General features: G+C 42.7%; 2 protein-coding genes across 2 annotated transcripts; both read right to left on the bottom strand.

The window, feature by feature from the left end:
• Window positions 1-3,786: 3,786 nt before the first annotated feature.
• LOC126367680 (uncharacterized) lies at window positions 3,787-9,181 on the bottom strand (the record flags this gene model as incomplete). The annotated part of the gene is made up of 4 exons (XM_050011323.1): window positions 3,787-4,108; window positions 4,393-4,473; window positions 8,665-9,015; window positions 9,101-9,181. Coding segments are annotated over 4 exons (621 nt in total), but the record flags the coding sequence as incomplete, so codon positions are not given.
• A 1,859-nt stretch (window positions 9,182-11,040) lies between these two features.
• LOC126367880 (brahma-associated protein of 60 kDa) lies at window positions 11,041-14,812 on the bottom strand. The gene is made up of 8 exons (XM_050011659.1): window positions 14,712-14,812; window positions 14,384-14,622; window positions 14,036-14,247; window positions 13,259-13,432; window positions 12,765-13,061; window positions 12,381-12,491; window positions 11,792-11,966; window positions 11,041-11,167 (listed from the first exon to the last, which is right to left on the bottom strand). The coding sequence occupies exons 1-7, from the start codon at window positions 14,744-14,746 to the stop codon at window positions 11,793-11,795; spliced, it is 1,242 nt and encodes a 413-aa protein (XP_049867616.1). The 5' UTR covers window positions 14,747-14,812; the 3' UTR covers window positions 11,041-11,167; window position 11,792.
• Window positions 14,813-16,989: the final 2,177 nt, after the last annotated feature.

Here is a 16,989-nt window from a genome sequence, read left to right as displayed (position 1 = left end):
GACGTTTGATAAATACTTTCATATATAAACAGGTGATTTAATATTGATTAGCTACGAGACTTGAATTCACAAGATAATGTTGTGGGTGAAAATAACTCTATTTGCCATCGGGTACGGAACCTTAGACATAAACAACAAAGTCAACTATCCGCTATGTTCTATCGGAGATCGAGATGTGCTTATATGCATGTTAAAAATATCTGGTGATGCAATAATATATATATATATTGTTTTTAACTAGTAATGTTCGAAACATAAAGCATACCTATTATAATAGCTTAAACGAACATCTTATATCCGTCCCTGGTCCGTCGCGGAGTGAAATTATAAGTAAGTAGGTACATTTTGTTTCTAAGCATCACCAAATTCCACTTAGGGCGATATTTAGGTACTGGGTAATAGTATACTGTAAGATTTTTCAATAAAAAAGTCCTTGTACGGTGGATGATACAATAATGAATAATTAGAACGTTATCAGATAAACATGCCCGTGGGATTTGTTACAATTCCGCAGCGGTCAAGATAGTACATATATTTTAAAATATAGTGGAATGAGTTGATATGTAGCAGCAGCAATACAACAAAACAACAGGTTATGCAACGCGGGGGCGCGGGCGCAGATAGCGCGACCGCGGGGTTATCTCGCGCCATTACGCACACCAACTTCAAATAATACTGACCGATAGCGACCATATACCTATCTACTGATTTATACATTATATCGAGGAAGGAAAGTTTCAACGGCTTGTATTGTAATACAACACAAGGATGTTCCATCATCTATGGAGGTATGTGGTAGCGGCTGCAGGACCGGTGGCCGGGTGAGGCGGCGCTAGGCAGATGTCCCAGTATTGAAGTGACATTTTCTACCTTGGGTGGACTAATCCTCGGTGAGTTCATTATCAGCGCATAGTATTTGGTGTTCGTACCGGAACTCTTTATCATTTCATCGTATCCGTGTATCACAGCTCCTAAACTGTTATTGTTTGTTTAATGAATGTGAACACACACTTAGTGTTGACGGCTATTTGCAGCAAACATCTTAAACGTGCTTCTGTTTTCTAGAGGTAGGTGGGTGGATATGTCGTGGCCAGATCTTAGAATTGATCACTTCATGAAGTGGTCGACCATTTCATGAAATGGTCATATTTCATGGAATAGAATATCACACGTTGGCCACATTATGATGTGGTTTGGCCAAATCAATGAAAACAAAACGTTTAACGATATGAGCAACTAAATGAATGATTACTTTATGCTATGGCCAAACGTTGGCAATCATATCGTAAAATTAGTAACATTATCCACCGGTAGTGGCGCTGGTGTCGATTATATTTAAAACTTGATTGATATTATAATCGATGAATCAATGTAATTGCACAATTTTCCATATCGAATAGGTACATAATTTTGAACCTAAGAAATTAATCGACTATTCGCATTTTTATTTAACCACATAGCATAGACATGGTTGAAATATCATTAAAGTTGACGTTTCAACGATATGGTCTAGTTAAGTTGGGTATTTTATGAAATATGAACATTTCATGAAATGGTCGAACACATCATGAAATGATCAATTCTACGATTTGGCCACGTCAGATATATTTATACATATATTAAAATAATAAAGAGTATTGAGATTGAGACCAAACACGATTATCTATACAATCGCGAGGAGTGGAAATATTTATTCGACCCTGCATCTCAACAAGGGATAAAAGGATTAGAAGAAGAAACCAATATCTAGGAACTACCTTGGCGTTTGTAAAAAGCACCACTTGCTTCCCTTGGTCGAGAGAAGGAAAGTAGCTGATCTCACTTATCTCCTGAAAATTGCATTTGGTTTGGTTTGCAGTGGCTGCAAGTTGTCTTTGATTGCTTGTGGCTCTGCCCACCCCATTAGGGATTGCGGGCGTGAGTTTATGTATGTATGTAATTGCATTTGGTGTTGTTGATTCCCCTGGTCTGATGTCCAAAATACGTATAAGACCTCCGAAAAATACTTTACGGCATAACGCCCTGATACATTTCCCTCCGGCTTCTACTTATTACCGGCAAAATTCATTTATGTGGCGAGCTAGTAACTGCTTTAACACTCACCTTTAAAGCTCAGTCGACCACTTGACTTGGATTTATTTAATACTGGTTGTGAGGCGGCAGGACGATTGATGAACCGACAATGTTTTGAGGAGCAATGATGGACAACTTTTTATTTGTTCTGTGTAGTTATTGAATGTGTTCCTCTAGTTATTAAATAACTTGTAATGTATATCCTCATTGGTTTTTAAAAGATGTGTTGCTGTTGCAGTTTCTTGTCATTTCTTCTCCTCAGCCATAACACCTTGCGAAATGACGTAAATTCAAAAATGTTACATTGACCTTCAACAAGTTTATCCATGATAATTACGTTGAATAAATGATTCTGATTTCTGATTAGGCTTCCAATGTAAGCGATGCGTGTGTTTCTTTCTCTTTATATTTTTGTTTTTCTGTCTCACTTATTACTTCTACGTTGTCGCTGTTTGTTGGGATCTATAATTGGCTTTGTGTTACTAGTTTAATTATTAGTCATGAAGCGAATGCTGTTGATCGCCCAAATATAAAACAAATAAGTATGAATTCTGTGACCAAACGTAATCGAAGTCTATAATAGCTAATAACAGATTTACTACTCATATATATATAATGAACTATTAATATAAGGCTATTAATATAATAATAAAAGGCTATCTCGTATATCTTAAGGAGCAGTGTAAGTTGGTTGGCCAATTCTGGTGAGAAAGCTGTGGAAGTGCCATAGAAACTGTTCAGTTTTGATTACACGAATACAGTTACGGATTTATTAGAACTTGCTTTTGGCACACAAGGATGTGTAGTTCAAGGACGTGCAAAAAAAGAAGGTGGATATTACGACTAGTGCACACAAGAAACAGCAACATAAAAACGACACAGAAAAACATAATTAGTCTATAGCCAAATGATTTATCTCTATTATTTTAAACTCGCGAACAAGAGTTTAAAATAATAGAGATAAACATCACTTGAGGTGATACAAGTTCAAATGAAGCTGATTATTTAGCAATTAAATCAGTATAAAATTAATTGAACTTATCATTCTGCGGCCGCGATATAATTATCTTTTGTAATCCAACAAGTAAGAGAGCTATAATAATACCTGAAACTCCTGAAAGACACCATAGTATCCTCTCATAGTGCCCATGAACATGACATTTTCAAGTTAGCTCCAGCCCTAGCGCTACGTTTTCACAACTGGGCGATAATTGCATATATTTTCCAGATATTTATTCAATTTGACAATATTGACAGATTTTTGTAAGCGTGTTACATGATTATTATGTTATTAAGTATAACATATTAGATCTGCAAATAGGGTCCCACCAGACACGCCCGGTGCGCCGGGGGTCCCCCACTCGGTCTCTATAGCTAGCCTTCAGACATGGCATACAGGAGTGGGCAGTAATAATAGAGGGAACCAAAAGGGTGTAGCACAGATGCATTTGGTGAAGCGCCCTCTATCTGCATTATTACTGTGAAGAATACGAAAGTAGTTCTGCTGGTAATACTGGAGAGTAGACTACAATTTCCCATTATGAGGCGCAGTGAGCGCCGTCGGCGGGTCAGCTTATCTCGGCCTCGGCAGATATACATTGGCCCGCGCGTGACCTCAAAACAATCTTTATATGAAAACCAACCGATTACTGCTGGTGCAGCCTCTATTGTAAACTTTTGATAAATGTAGTTATCTAAATGAAACGTCGTGAATGTATTAACGCTAAATCGAGACTTATTTATTAATTAAGCTTACAAAATACATAGTGTAAAACTCTCGATATCTGAGGATCACTCTGGGAGCGGGAATGTGTAGCTGGCGTCGTGTCACGTGTATTGGGTGGCTAACGCCACCTAGTGACAATAATGTGAAACGTACAAATCGCCATAAGGAAAAGCAGATAAGGTCCACTCCCCGTAGAGGTGGCTAGACGGCGCAGCAGGGGCGGGCGGGGGGCGCGGGGGGCGCGGCCCAGACGGCGCGGTACAGCAGCGCGGCCGCGCCCGCGCCCGCCAGCGGGCCCGCCCAGTACACCTGCAACGACACACTGCCATGCTGCACCCATCACATACGCTTCTCAACAAAAATAAATAAATAAATAAACATCTGGCTAGTTTAAACAAGAATAAAAGTACATAACTAAAATGTAATTTTACAGCAGGTATTATAAGGTTCTTAATTCCTAATATTAATGTTCCAAATTCAAATTATATTAATATAAAACTCAAATCTAACTCTGAGGAACATAAAATAGGAAGTGTTTCGAAATTTTTGGTGAAACATGTAGTTTTTACATCGGCGTAAACGATGTGACTCACCCAGTGGTGCTGCCAGTTCCCGGAGCACAGCGCCGGGCCGAGGCTTCGCGCCGGGTTCATGCTGGCGCCCGTCAGCGGACCCTGTGGTACAACAACAATTACAAGTGTTCCCATTGCCATTTTTTTTAATTTCAAAAGTTGTATTTATTCTATACTTTACCTAGTCATTTTTTACAGTGAATAAATATTTACGCTTAAGCATCACCTAGGTGTATGCGTACCAATAGTTCGTCACCACAACGGGAGCACAGAAAGGTTCAAATTCAAATATACCTTTATTCAGTAGGTATCATAGTTACACTTAGAATCGTCATTTTTAGGGTTCCGTAGCTAAATGGCAAAAAACGGAACCCTTACATAGATTCATCATGTCTATCTATCTGTTCGTCAGTATGTCACAGCCACTTTTTTCTGGAAATATAAGAACTTTACTGTTAAAACTTGGCAAGTAGATGTATTATGGGAACCGCATTCAGATTTTACACAATTTTAGAAAAAAAATTTGAGGGTTCCCCATACTGAGAACTGAAACTCAATATTTATTTCATCAAACGCATACATGTGATGTATAGGTCTTTACAAATGATATTGAGGTTTTTAATATATACTTTTTTCTCAACTGAATAGATGTGCGAGAGACACTTCCAAAGGGGTAAAATGTATGAGTGCGTGTGTGTGTGTGTCCCTGTAACTTCTAAAATAAGAGAATGATAAAACTAAAAAAAGAACATATGATGTACTTCCACCGAAAATTGGTTTGAACGAGATCTAGTAGGTAGTTTATTTTTAATACGTCATAACTTTCATACATTTCGTCGTGGAACAAAAAACTTCGGGGTAGTTTCCATGGACCTACCAAAGACCTTGTATAGAATAGACGGAGCATATTTAAGACGAAAGAAAAACATAGGTTTTGTCTTTCGCACTCATGTGAGCCGTCATAAGTTAAAAAGAGATAAATATACTATCGTCGTAACGTCTTTTGTACTCGTGTAGCGGGTTTGTTATAGAAACGTACCTATAGTATATGTTTTTGTATCAGAACCACTAGTGCCGTTCCATGTCTTTATCGACATTATTATTGGCTAAATATTTCATGTTAGTCCAAGATCTAAAAAAATATACATTACAAATTGAATGATTAATTAAATACAGAAATAACGACCTAGTATCCATACCTGGGTGTGTAGAACCACAAGTAAATTAGTTAAAACGATACCTATTTGTACCCTGATAGAAAGATACCTAAGAAGAACCGTACGTTGCGGTGACAGATTCAGAACCACTTATTCAACGTAATTATCATGGACAAACTTGTTAAAGGTCAATTTATCATTTTTGAATCTATGTCATTTCGCAAGGTGTTATGGCCGAGGAGGTCGAGGACGGTCCATCTAGTCCACATATACTATAGTATCATTTTAATACGATATTGCGGCCACCCTTTGGTTGCTATAAATCACATACCTACCCTTTTATAAAAATTAAATACACGTTTTTCATTGACTTGACCGGAAATCGAATCGGCTCTCGATACAAGAAGTAGACGACCTTCTAGTATATTTCGGGGATTATCTCAATGCGATTAAAGAATAAAAGCAAATACTTCTTTATAAGATTTTTATTCAATATAGTTAGAATACAATGACTACGAAGCACTGAACAATTCCGACTTTTGGTGATAAAAAAAAATATTTCCTCTTGTTCACTTTCTTTAGAAGTGTATAGTGTCGGCTCTGGTCGTTATAACTTTACCTGCAAGAATGGCACATATTAACGTGGAGCACACAAATACACAAGCATTGCATGTTTACACATTGCACATAGAAGGAATAATCACAGGTAATAACAAAAATAGTTATTCATACTAATTATTTATAGAAGGAATAATCACAGGTAATTACCAAAATAGTTTTGTTTAGTAGTTTTGTGCAATAGAGAATATTTGTATTGTATTGAAATATTTTTTCCATGCTAATGTAGAATACAAAAACGAAATAGCTGCAAATTTATCTATAAACTTATAACTAAACTTAAACTCACCTTATGTGAGATATGTGAGTGAATATTGTTGGTACTGCATCTCTATGTAATATTTTTGTTTGGTATCCTGCTCGATAGAAAGCAAGATACATCGAAATGTAATTAGCACAGGCTTAAATAAGGAGAAGGCGTCCTTCAGAAGAGAGAATTATCTCGTTTCATGGTCTGAATCTAATTGTTTCTTAATTTCTTGTTTCGTAAATTAGGATATTTAGGAAATCTGGAAAATACAATATCTTTATGTAATCTTCATCCAAATCGGAAACAGGTCGAAAAATAAATTAAACGTGAATAGAATAACGCAACATGTAGATGTTACATTCAAACATAATATTATGTTATCGATATCAAAGGACAACACTACTTATAATACTTTGGGTACATGATCTGTCAAAGCTGATTAACGTAAAATGTGAAATCAATTATTTGTACAAATGTGACGGCTTTGCTGAAAATATGCGTCTGCATCGTGTTTAGGGCTCAATAAACTTTACAAAAACCAGACCAGGTAATGTATTTCTTGCACACAAACATGTATTATGTGGTCGATAACTTACCCATGGTGAGACATTGTTTGATCGTTCTCCATTATAACACCCATTCTACTCTCACAACCAATAGCTACGCAAGCCATGGTTCATAATGAATAACTATTTCACAGATTGTTTATATAAAAAGTTAAAATAATGTCCCAAAACACCAAAAAACTAACGGCAGGTTTGGTATCCAGCTGACTACCACAACATCTCAAAACGGTAAACACTGACGTTCTAGACAGCGGTGTTTGTCTATGTTTGTTTCTTTTTTCCACAGAGATTGTTGCCATAGGGAAGAAAGAGAGCTGTGATAGTTTGATCGTCACTCTAAAATATTATCCGTCTATTCTATACAAGGTCTTTGGGACCTACAACTATGAAATTGGCAAGAAGGTAGGAAGGTCTTACAGCACAAGTAAAGGGAAAATCCGAAAATCGATAATTTATTGTTCCATCACAAAAAAAATAGTAAGATAGTATAACACAGCATCATGCTTGTATCCTCAAAGGGGTAGGCAGAGGTGTATAGTATTATACACCCACTCCTTGCCAAAGCTATATTAGATACGAGGGCGATGCACAGATTTAACGTGATAATTAGGTAAAAAAACATGATTTTGAACCGGAAATCAATCGGAGGTCACTAAATCATATTTATTTTAAATTCCATACTTTTGCGACGGAAAATTACATTTGATATTAACTCAGAATCATGGTCTAAATTATTACGTGGTCTAAGTTTTTGTTACGTATTTTCTCATTACTCGGGTACATAATTAAAAAATGTAATGTAATGGCAGAGGCATATATAAAATAATAATTATGGCTATTTGCTAGATATTTGGATCAGGTGGGTATGATGTAAAATTATGTTGCTATCTATATCGCTTCTCTTTATTTTGTTTAGTATAATAATGGCCCCGATTGCTGCTGAGACCTCCTAATTTTATTTTAAGTTATACCCGTCATTTTCTTATCTGCCGAAAAGGATTTTAAAAGGAATGAATAATCCGTGGGAATAAAATACGCATCTCCCTGGTATACAATCTGTTTGACGTGCTGTCTACTTAATTCTGTAGGATTATTGGCCGATGTAAAATTTTTAGACGGTTGTTTTAGATTTCTGCTTGAAATTGACGTGTGTTTCATAAATGTTATGCTTGTCGATGACCCGTCCGTTTCCTTTTCGGCGGATAAGAAAATGACAGTTATTACTTAAAATAAAATTAGATGGTGTTTACAGGAATTAGTACCAACGGGTGGAAGATGAAGTTGTGTCTGGATGTAATTATAAGGGTCGTTATTTTTTACCCAACAACAAATATAAGAGACGTATATGTCTGTCGTTTATAAAACTAGAAGGTTAGAAGAAGGCAATTCTGTACTGCGCCATGTACAATATTTTTGGGGAAAGTCGGGAGGAAAGTTCCTCATTTAGTAGTTTGGCTGCTCAATATGAGTTTCTAGACAATTAAGCCATCTCGGGTTTTAGTATATTGGATTATTAACTTTGGACGTACACACGTGCTCCCTTTCAAGCGATAGAACGAGGGCAGGAGATGACTTCGAGGCCTTAGCGGTCGAAAATGGAAGGTCAGGTTGCGGGTCGGTCGAGTGCGTTCCTTCAGAAATGCGGCGGGGAGACAGGCGGTCGCACGTTTTCGTCGACAAATAGGACGGGCGGGGTACTCACGCCGACGAGCGCGAGCGCGGCGACGACGGCGCCGACGCGCAGCGGCCACGAGTCCCGCCAGCGTCGGTTGCGCGCGTCCCAGGCGGCCGCGTTGGCCAGCGCCAGGCAGGCGGCCAGCAGCGCCTCCACGGCGGCGGCGCGCGCGGCGCCCAGTGCGGCCGCGGGCGCGGGCACGCAGGCGGCGGCGGCGCCCGCGCCCAGCAGCGCGCGCAGCGCCGCCGCGCCCGCCACGCCGCCCGCCACCTGCGCCGCCGCGTAGGCCGCCGCGCGCCGCCAGCCCACGCGGCCCAGCAGCGCCGCCGCCAGCGTCACCGCCGGGTTGAACATCGAGCCCGACACGTGGTCGAAGCACTGCCGCGTCCGCAAAAAAAAAAAAAATACACCGGTAAGTCATCGGAGCTCCAGGGAGGAATCGCCCCGCCGCAGGCGCCCGTACCTGCACGAGCAGCGCCAGCACGGCGCCGGCGCCGAGCGCGGCGGCGGGCGCGGGCGCGGCGGGCGCCAGGCAGCCCAGCAGCACCAGCAGCAGCGCGCCGCCCAGCTCGGCGCCGCACGCCGCCGCCGGCGACGCGGCCGGCGGCCCGACGCCGGCGGCGCTGCGCTTCCGTAGCCCCACCTCCGGCTCACCTGGAAATCGGTTTCCCAACGCTAATGTAGTCCAGTACTGTCGGTTCTGCGGGACCGATGGTGCCACTGAATAGAAGAAAGAGGTCGAAAGAGCCGACTACTAGTATGATCAATAAATTCGTTTTTAACTATGCCCTCCACTCGTTCGTAAACTTTACGACGCACGGAGTTCCGCGATTGTATAAACATCGTCTTGTGCTAGTGCACACAATTTTTCACATTTTAAGATCGAATATCGACTATCATGCGAAGAAATCCATCCTAATCACAGAAAAGCTAAAAACCTTAATATTTTGTAAGAAACTGATTGGAAGTTTACACCTTATCGTAAGTACATAAATACAGGTAGCCACACAATATTGTAGGTATGGGTGTTAGTGACACCATAACAAATATTGAGGGGGATGATTCAGACCATGATTCTAAGTTGATGATATCAAGTCGAATTTCCTATCGGAAATTTTATGAAGATTTTTTTTTAATAAATTTCAGTTCCATACTTTTGCAATAGAAAATTCCACTTTATTAACTCAGAATCATGGTCTCAATCATCCCTCAAAGTTTTCATTACGATGACACTGGCACCCTGGATATTCTAATATTTAAATGAAAAATATCCCAATTAAACATATATTACCACTTTCGAAATTAGCTTGATTTTACTTTGTAAGGATTGACATCCAATATATTCTTAAGGATTCGAAGGCGTTTAAAAAGGAGGAAGTGTGAAACCCAAAAGAATAAGTTCACAGAACTGTTTTGATCATAGTATTTAAAATCTTATGAGGAAGACATTGCCGCCTCTTATTTACAATGAGACAATCAAACGATTCATCAAATATTTGGCAGTAGCGTATCAGTGTGAGATTAGATACGTATAGTGCATTACAAACATCATTACAATTACGACACATTATCATCGTGATGAGTCTTAACGAGTGATTATAATCTCTGTCCTTTTTGTTGACTTAGTACATGAGAGATATGTGTGCTACACGCATTGGTATGTGTTTTTAACTACCACAGAATATAATTATTCCTACGAATAAATAATATATTTAAAAAAATCATCAAAACGTTTATTAAATAGTGTGCATGTGCATGATCTATCACTTAACTCTATAAACACTTGATTTAAATTATCTTTAAGATTTACGATATTATAAATAAATAAATAATTTAATATAAGTTATCAAAATCAAAAATGTTCAAAGTCAAAGTCAAAGTTCAAATGGTCAAAGTTTGTGATAATGTGATTTTTTGTAATTCTGTCCACAAAATGTATGTAGTGTGAATAGACAGAGCAGATTGGAAATCAAGGATCGTGGTAGGATGTCGTGTAGCAGGGTCAGAACGATATTTCTTAATTTCCTATACACGTACGATCTGTCTTAATAATATAGGTACATCTTTCACAGCGATGTATTTAAGAACGTCTTACGAAGGATGTCGCGGTGTGATGTGGAGCAGAATAGTATTAATAAGGATCGCACTCACCGGCGGCGAACGTGTCCTCTTCGGGCGGCATGGCGCGCGCAGTGGCGCCGCAGCGCCGCCCCCTCCCCCCGCAGCCCCCCGCCCCGCCGCAGCCTTCGCTTTCTCGCGACATCTAATCTTCGTATACCTTTTAGGGATAACAGATACGCAGAATGCGGACGTTGCGCGTCTGCGTCTGCGATTGCAGCTGGTCAGTAGGAAGTAAAAGTAAGAATAGTAGTTTTCGAACGACAGAGAAATGAGTAGATAGAGTTGTATGGAAAAGATTTATTGATTTAAGAAGATACATTATTATTGTTAGCGATTGTTAGTGCTGCAGCTGAGCGTCCAGCTGCGGCAGGTCACAGACGCGCCAGGTGGTGGTGCTGCAGCTGGCCAGGTCACAGACGCGCCAGGTGGTGGTGCTGCAGCTGGCCAGGTCACAGACGCGCCAGGTGGTGGTGCTGCAGCTGGCCAGGTCACAGACGCGCCAGGTGGTGGTGCTGCAGCTGGCCAGGTCACAGGCGCGCCAGGTGGTGGTGCTGCAGCTGGCCAGGTCACAGACGCGCCAGGTGGTGGTGCTGCAGCTGGCCAGGTCACAGGCGCGCCAGGTGGTGGTGCTGCAGCTGGCCAGGTCACAGACGCGCCAGGTGGTGGTGCTGCAGCTGGCCAGGTCACAGGCGCGCCAGGTGGTGGTGCTGCAGCTGGCCAGGTCACAGGCGCGCCAGGTGGTGGTGCTGCAGCTGGCCAGGTCACAGACGCGCCAGGTGGTGGTGCTGCAGCTGGCCAGGTCACAGGCGCGCCAGGTGGTGGTGCTGCAGCTGGCCAGGTCACAGGCGCGCCAGGTGGTGGTGCTGCAGCTGGCCAGGTCACAGACGCGCCAGGTGGTGGTGCTGCAGCTGGCCAGGTCACAGGCGCGCCAGGTGGTGGTGCTGCAGCTGGCCAGGTCACAGGCGCGCCAGGTGGTGGTGCTGCAGCTGGCCAGGTCACAGACGCGCCAGGTGGTGGTGCTGCAGCTGGCCAGGTCACAGGCGCGCCAGGTGGTGGTGCTGCAGCTGCGCGTCCAGGTCGCGGCGCCGCGCGGCCAGCCGCGCGTGCAGATAGCGCTGCACGGCCTCGCGCGCCCAGGCCTGCACGTAGAAGGCGCTGGCGCGCTCCTCCTCGGGGCTGCCCGCGCCCGCGCCCGCCGCGCCCAGCGTCTGGGGGGGGACCATGTAGGCTAGTCAAAGACCACTTTCGCAACCTCGAATATTTTTGTGGTGGGAAACCGATGGACGCCAGTATTGATATACTTTACAAAGTTGCATTTCCTTTTTATATTATATTCTTTGTATTTCCTCTTTTTTGCTACTTATCTGTGATATCTGATTCTTTCCTACGTTCTGACCTTAATCTTATTTTTAATCTTACAATTAGGCGTCTAGACGCCATCTGTCGGGAGAAATTGACCCTTCTCCCCATCGCGGTGACTTGGTTTATCGATAGAGTACATGTGTGTGAAGTGCTTAATATTAAATTATTTCTTCCTTTCTTTTGATGGCATTCACATAATATTTTAAGTTAACCGACATGTTATATAAGATAAAAATAATTTGTCCTGTCGCCAGGCGTACCTTGAGATCCCGCGACTGGCTGACGAGCCACTTGTGGATGAACTGCTGCGGGTCCTTGCTGAAGCTCAGGAAAAACTCGCGGTTGGTCTTCAGCTGGTTGATAGTGTCCACCTGAGATGGAAGAAGGCGATCAATGTGAGACAAAATGGAGGTGCAATTCGTCCTCTTCATTTTCAATTTCAATCAATATAGGGCAAAATCTAGGGAGCATTCCCAACCGTTATTAGACTACAGATAAACGCAGTTATACTGAGGAATTAGTATATTAGCGTAGAAGATGCACATTGTGTATTGTTTTAATTTCGGTTCGGAAAGTGAAACGAGAGATCCTTACGTAGACGGCGGTAACCGTCAATGGGTCAGTATGTAAGGCTGGGGACTCACGGTCTCGTGTATCTTGGCGTCGAGCCCCTGGATCTCCTGCTGGTTGGCGGTGCTGAGCAGGAAGTTGTTCATCTGCGCCTTGAGCGTGTCGTCCACCTCCACGTCGATGTCGTAGCAGGCGGTCTGCTTGGCGTCGTGCGGAGGCTCCACGGCGATGACGTGGTTGATGACGATGGGGTCGGGCGCGTGCAGCAGCGCGCCCAGCCGCGCCGGCACCTCGGCCAGCTTCATGCGCGCCACGCCGAAGATCTGCTCCAGGTACTTGTCGCACACCACCCACTCGCGCTCGTGCGGGTCCTGAGGCAATACGCCGACGGAACATGTACTACGGGGCTCGGCCGCTAGGTGGCGCCGAACTTACTCCGTATTTACTCTTAAACTCATAAGGTTCGGACTTCCACACACACTAGATGAACGGGATGGACGGGATTTTAAAAGGCATGTGGTCCTTGCGACCTTAGATCCAATATATAGGGAGGCGCAGGGACGGGTACCTGCAGCTTGTGCGTCTTGACGTACTGCCAGAGCGCGTTGACGATGACGGGCCGCGCCTGCGTGTGTACGCCCAGCAGGCGGGCCAGCCGCTGGTCCAGCTTGAACTGCATGGGCTGGTAGTCCAGCAGCAGCAGGATGGTGCAGCGCACGTTCTTGTAGCCGGGCCGCTTCACCTGCACACACGCACACACTCACATGACACTGGCTTACTTTACGTCCTACAAATATGAATAGGAAAAATATATATTTACATTTAGCCAAACATTTCATTTCAAAGGCAGAACGGCGCGGGGAGCGGTATAGCAACAGGCGCCGCTGCCGTACCGCTGGGCTCCCGCCCAATGAGCGGCCTCATAAAGTTATCTTCTTCTCTTATACTGACACTCGTCAAAAAATCCAAACACCTCGTTAGTCTATGTTTTGTAAGGATTGTCAGGAAACTATTAAAATACTACAAGTATTAGGAATAAAAAATAAATGTAATGTAAAATTTTATAAGGTTTTTAATTCTTTTGCACAACAGGGAACCCTAAGTGACGTAAGTAAGCTCTAAAAAGTATTTTTTGAAATTTATTTATCCCTTAGGTTTAGTTCATTTTTGAAGTCAGAAGCAAAAGGAAGGAATTTCGCACAAAGGTAGCGATGTATGTAAGTGAACACTAACAAGGGATTTTTGAAAATCATCTCCTAAGATGTCAAAAGAAAGAAAATTTCTATGAAATCTACGCGGATGAAGACGCTGGCGGGATGCTATTAAACAAATAAACATTAGTTACTTGGAAGCCGTCGGTCTCCTGGGTGGTGACAGTGCGGTGCCACTCGACGAGGTGGTTGTCGGGCCCATACAACTCCTTGTCCAGCTCGATGACCAGCGACTTGAAGAAGGAGGAGAACTTGCGCTTCACCTTGTTGGGGTCGTTCTTGGAGTCATCCAGCAGCCGGCCCTCCACGCGCAGCTCCCACGACGCCACGCCGTTTTCGCCCTGACCTGCGCGACCGTAACCAGTCATACTTTTTTATTCTGTTTATTAAAAGTGTATGATAGAATAAGTGAAAGCAGGGGCGTAGACACATGTGGTCAAACTCTGTCAGTCAAACATCGGTCATCCGAGTGTGCCACTCACCCGGGTAGAAGGTGTTAGAGATGAAGATGCGCAGCTTTCGTTTCTGCTTCATGGGCCGCTTGAGCGCCTCCTGGATGTCGAGGCGCTTGCGCAGGATGGTGGCGTCCAGCTTGCGCTCGAAGGCCAGCAAGTCCATGTAGGCCTGCGACTCAGGCACCAAGTCGCGCACCTTCTGCGGCAGGATCTTGTCCGCGAGGCGCTTCTTGCGCTTCGCCGCCGGCCCGCCGCCGTACGCGTCTCTGTAACACGAACACATATTTTGTACGCTTGCAACATACAGTAGAAAGTAAGCATGGGGAGCGAGACGGCATGCAGCGCGGATACGTACGGGTTGTAGAGCGCGGGCTTGTGCTGCGGCGGCATGGGGCTGCGGGCGTCGGGCGCGCGCTTGGCGGGCGGCGCGGGCCCGCGCAGCGCGTAGCCGGGCGGCGGCGCCGCGGCCGCGGCCGGCGCCCCGGCCCGCGCGCCCGCCGCGCCCCCGCCCGCGCCCGGCGGCGGCGTGAACCCGCTGCGCTGCTGCAACACGCCAAGGGACCCATTTAGCATTCTGTATTTTTAAATCAACTTTCTACTCATGTTGCCGAAAAATTAAACAGTAATGGACTTTCTTTTTCATCTCACCCAAAGAAGTTAGTATATTGTTAGTACTACAGTCAAATCAATATACTTAGTATGACTTTGCTCATAATAATGAATGCTTCCTATTTTTCCCTAAAAAGAAGCACGGAGACCGACAAGAGTGTCACTCAGTTAGTGATGATGAATGAATCCTTCAATTAGTGACAAGCTTTGGTCTGGCAGAGATTCATACAAATTGTTTGATTGCTTTATGGAAACACGTGATTCAGAAACAAGTTTAACTTTTTCTTTGGATGTAGTTTAGAAGCCTCTCTCTGGATTTTTGGAAAATGAAATATACACGTCCGCAGGAAATCTTTTCACAGTTAACAATCAGGTATTTCTTTTGTGAGAAGACCATTATCTCTTCTTCTTCTAACCCTTTTATCCCCTGTTGGGATGTAGGGCTCGAATAACAGATATCCACTCCTCGCGATCTTTTGCAGCCCCTGCAGCTTGCTCCCATGATATATCAAAAGTTTTTAACTCCCACAGGAGACTACTTTACTAACTAAATAGTGTGCGTCAAGCTAGCGGCCTCAAAAAAAAAATGGGCACGAAAAAATAATTTGACCATACCAAAAAATAGTACTCTTATTGAAAAAAATAGTACCTGTTGTAAAAAAATTAGTACCATCACGGTTCTGGATTTATAGCCATGTTTTATTGCACTTGCTAGCTTGACGGTGAGCGAAATTTGGCGAGAGTTAACGACAAGGTCTTTCGCTTTGATTTAAACGCCAAAAAATAGTACCGAAATAGTACTCACCCCCTGCAAAATACCGAAAGTAGTACTTCAACGGTTCCAAAGTTATAAAGGCAGTTCTTTGATCCCGCTAGCTTGACGTTTTGAAAATACCTATTATCTGGGGAATGCTTGCATACTTCAGTTTGTAACTAATGTCAATAAACTCGTATGAAATAGTACTCCCCACCATCATAATTTGGACCTGATTCTCTTTGTAGAAATATGTCAAAAAGTCATTATAACCTATGTCATACATTTATCAAGACAAGTACAGTCGCGAACAAAATTATTACACATGGTCAAGAATGTTGTCAGATTTCAGTATTTTTCCCCATTTTTGGGTAAAAATTGGTGAAGTGCCAGGGTTGTCAGATGAAAGTAATATCATTGTTGAAACTCTTTGAGTTATTCTACAAATACTGCAAATTGTTTATTAACAAACACTTCGATCCGTAACAAATTCAACATGAAGGTATAAATTATAAAATAAAACAGCAGATTAAAAATGTATTATGATGTATTAAAATCACAGATTGTTTTCGATAAGAACTAGACCCAGGCAGCCATTTTCTATTAAAATTAGTGCATATGGGTGTATGCAATAGGAATTTTTTGTAATAGCAGCACTCTGAAGTGCAAAGAAATGGTAGGGTAGACCTCCAAAATGGCAATACTTACGAATAAATTGTGAGGTTATGTAATTGTCTACGTGACTGTATCAACAACAAATGTATGGCATAGGTTATGATGATTTTTTAACATTTCTACAAAGAGAATCGGATCAAAATTATGATGGTAGGGAGTACTATTTCATACGAGTTTATTGACATTAGTTACATACTGAAGTATGCAAGCGTTCCCCAGATAATAGGTATTTTCAAAACGTCAAGCTAGCGGGATCAAAGAACTGCCTTTATAACTTTGGAACCGTTGAAGTACTACTTTCGGTATTTTGCAGGGGGTGAGTACTATTTCGGTACTATTTTTTGGCGTTTAAATCAAAGCGAAAGACCTTGTCGTTAACTCTCGCCAAATTTCGCTCACCGTCAAGCTAGCAAGTGCAATAAAACATGGCTATAAATCCAGAACCGTGATGGTACTAATTTTTTTACAACAGGTACTATTTTTTTCAATAAGAGTACTATTTTTTGGTATGGTCAAATTATTTTTTCGTGCCCATTTTTTTTTTGAGGCCGCTAGCTTGACGCACACACTAAATAATAATTTCAGCCTACAAACA

The sequence above is a fragment of the Pectinophora gossypiella genome, chromosome 6 (genome assembly GCF_024362695.1).
Source record: "Pectinophora gossypiella chromosome 6, ilPecGoss1.1, whole genome shotgun sequence".
Lineage (NCBI taxonomy): Eukaryota > Metazoa > Arthropoda > Insecta > Lepidoptera > Gelechiidae > Pectinophora > Pectinophora gossypiella.
This window is presented reverse-complemented; position numbering and strand designations above follow the sequence as displayed.

Excerpts from the sequence above, each read along its gene's own strand:
- LOC126367880 (XM_050011659.1), bottom strand. The coding sequence starts at position 14,746 with ATGCCGCCGCAGCACAAGCCCGCGCTCTACAACCC. Across the intron at positions 14,623-14,711 it reads AAGCCCGCGCTCTACAACCC|AGACGCGTACGGCGGCGGGC; the intron begins GTACGTATCCGC and ends TTCGTGTTACAG. Across the intron at positions 11,967-12,380 it reads GCCAGTCGCGGGATCTCAAG|ACGCTGGGCGCGGCGGGCGC; the intron begins GTACGCCTGGCG and ends GTCCCCCCCCAG.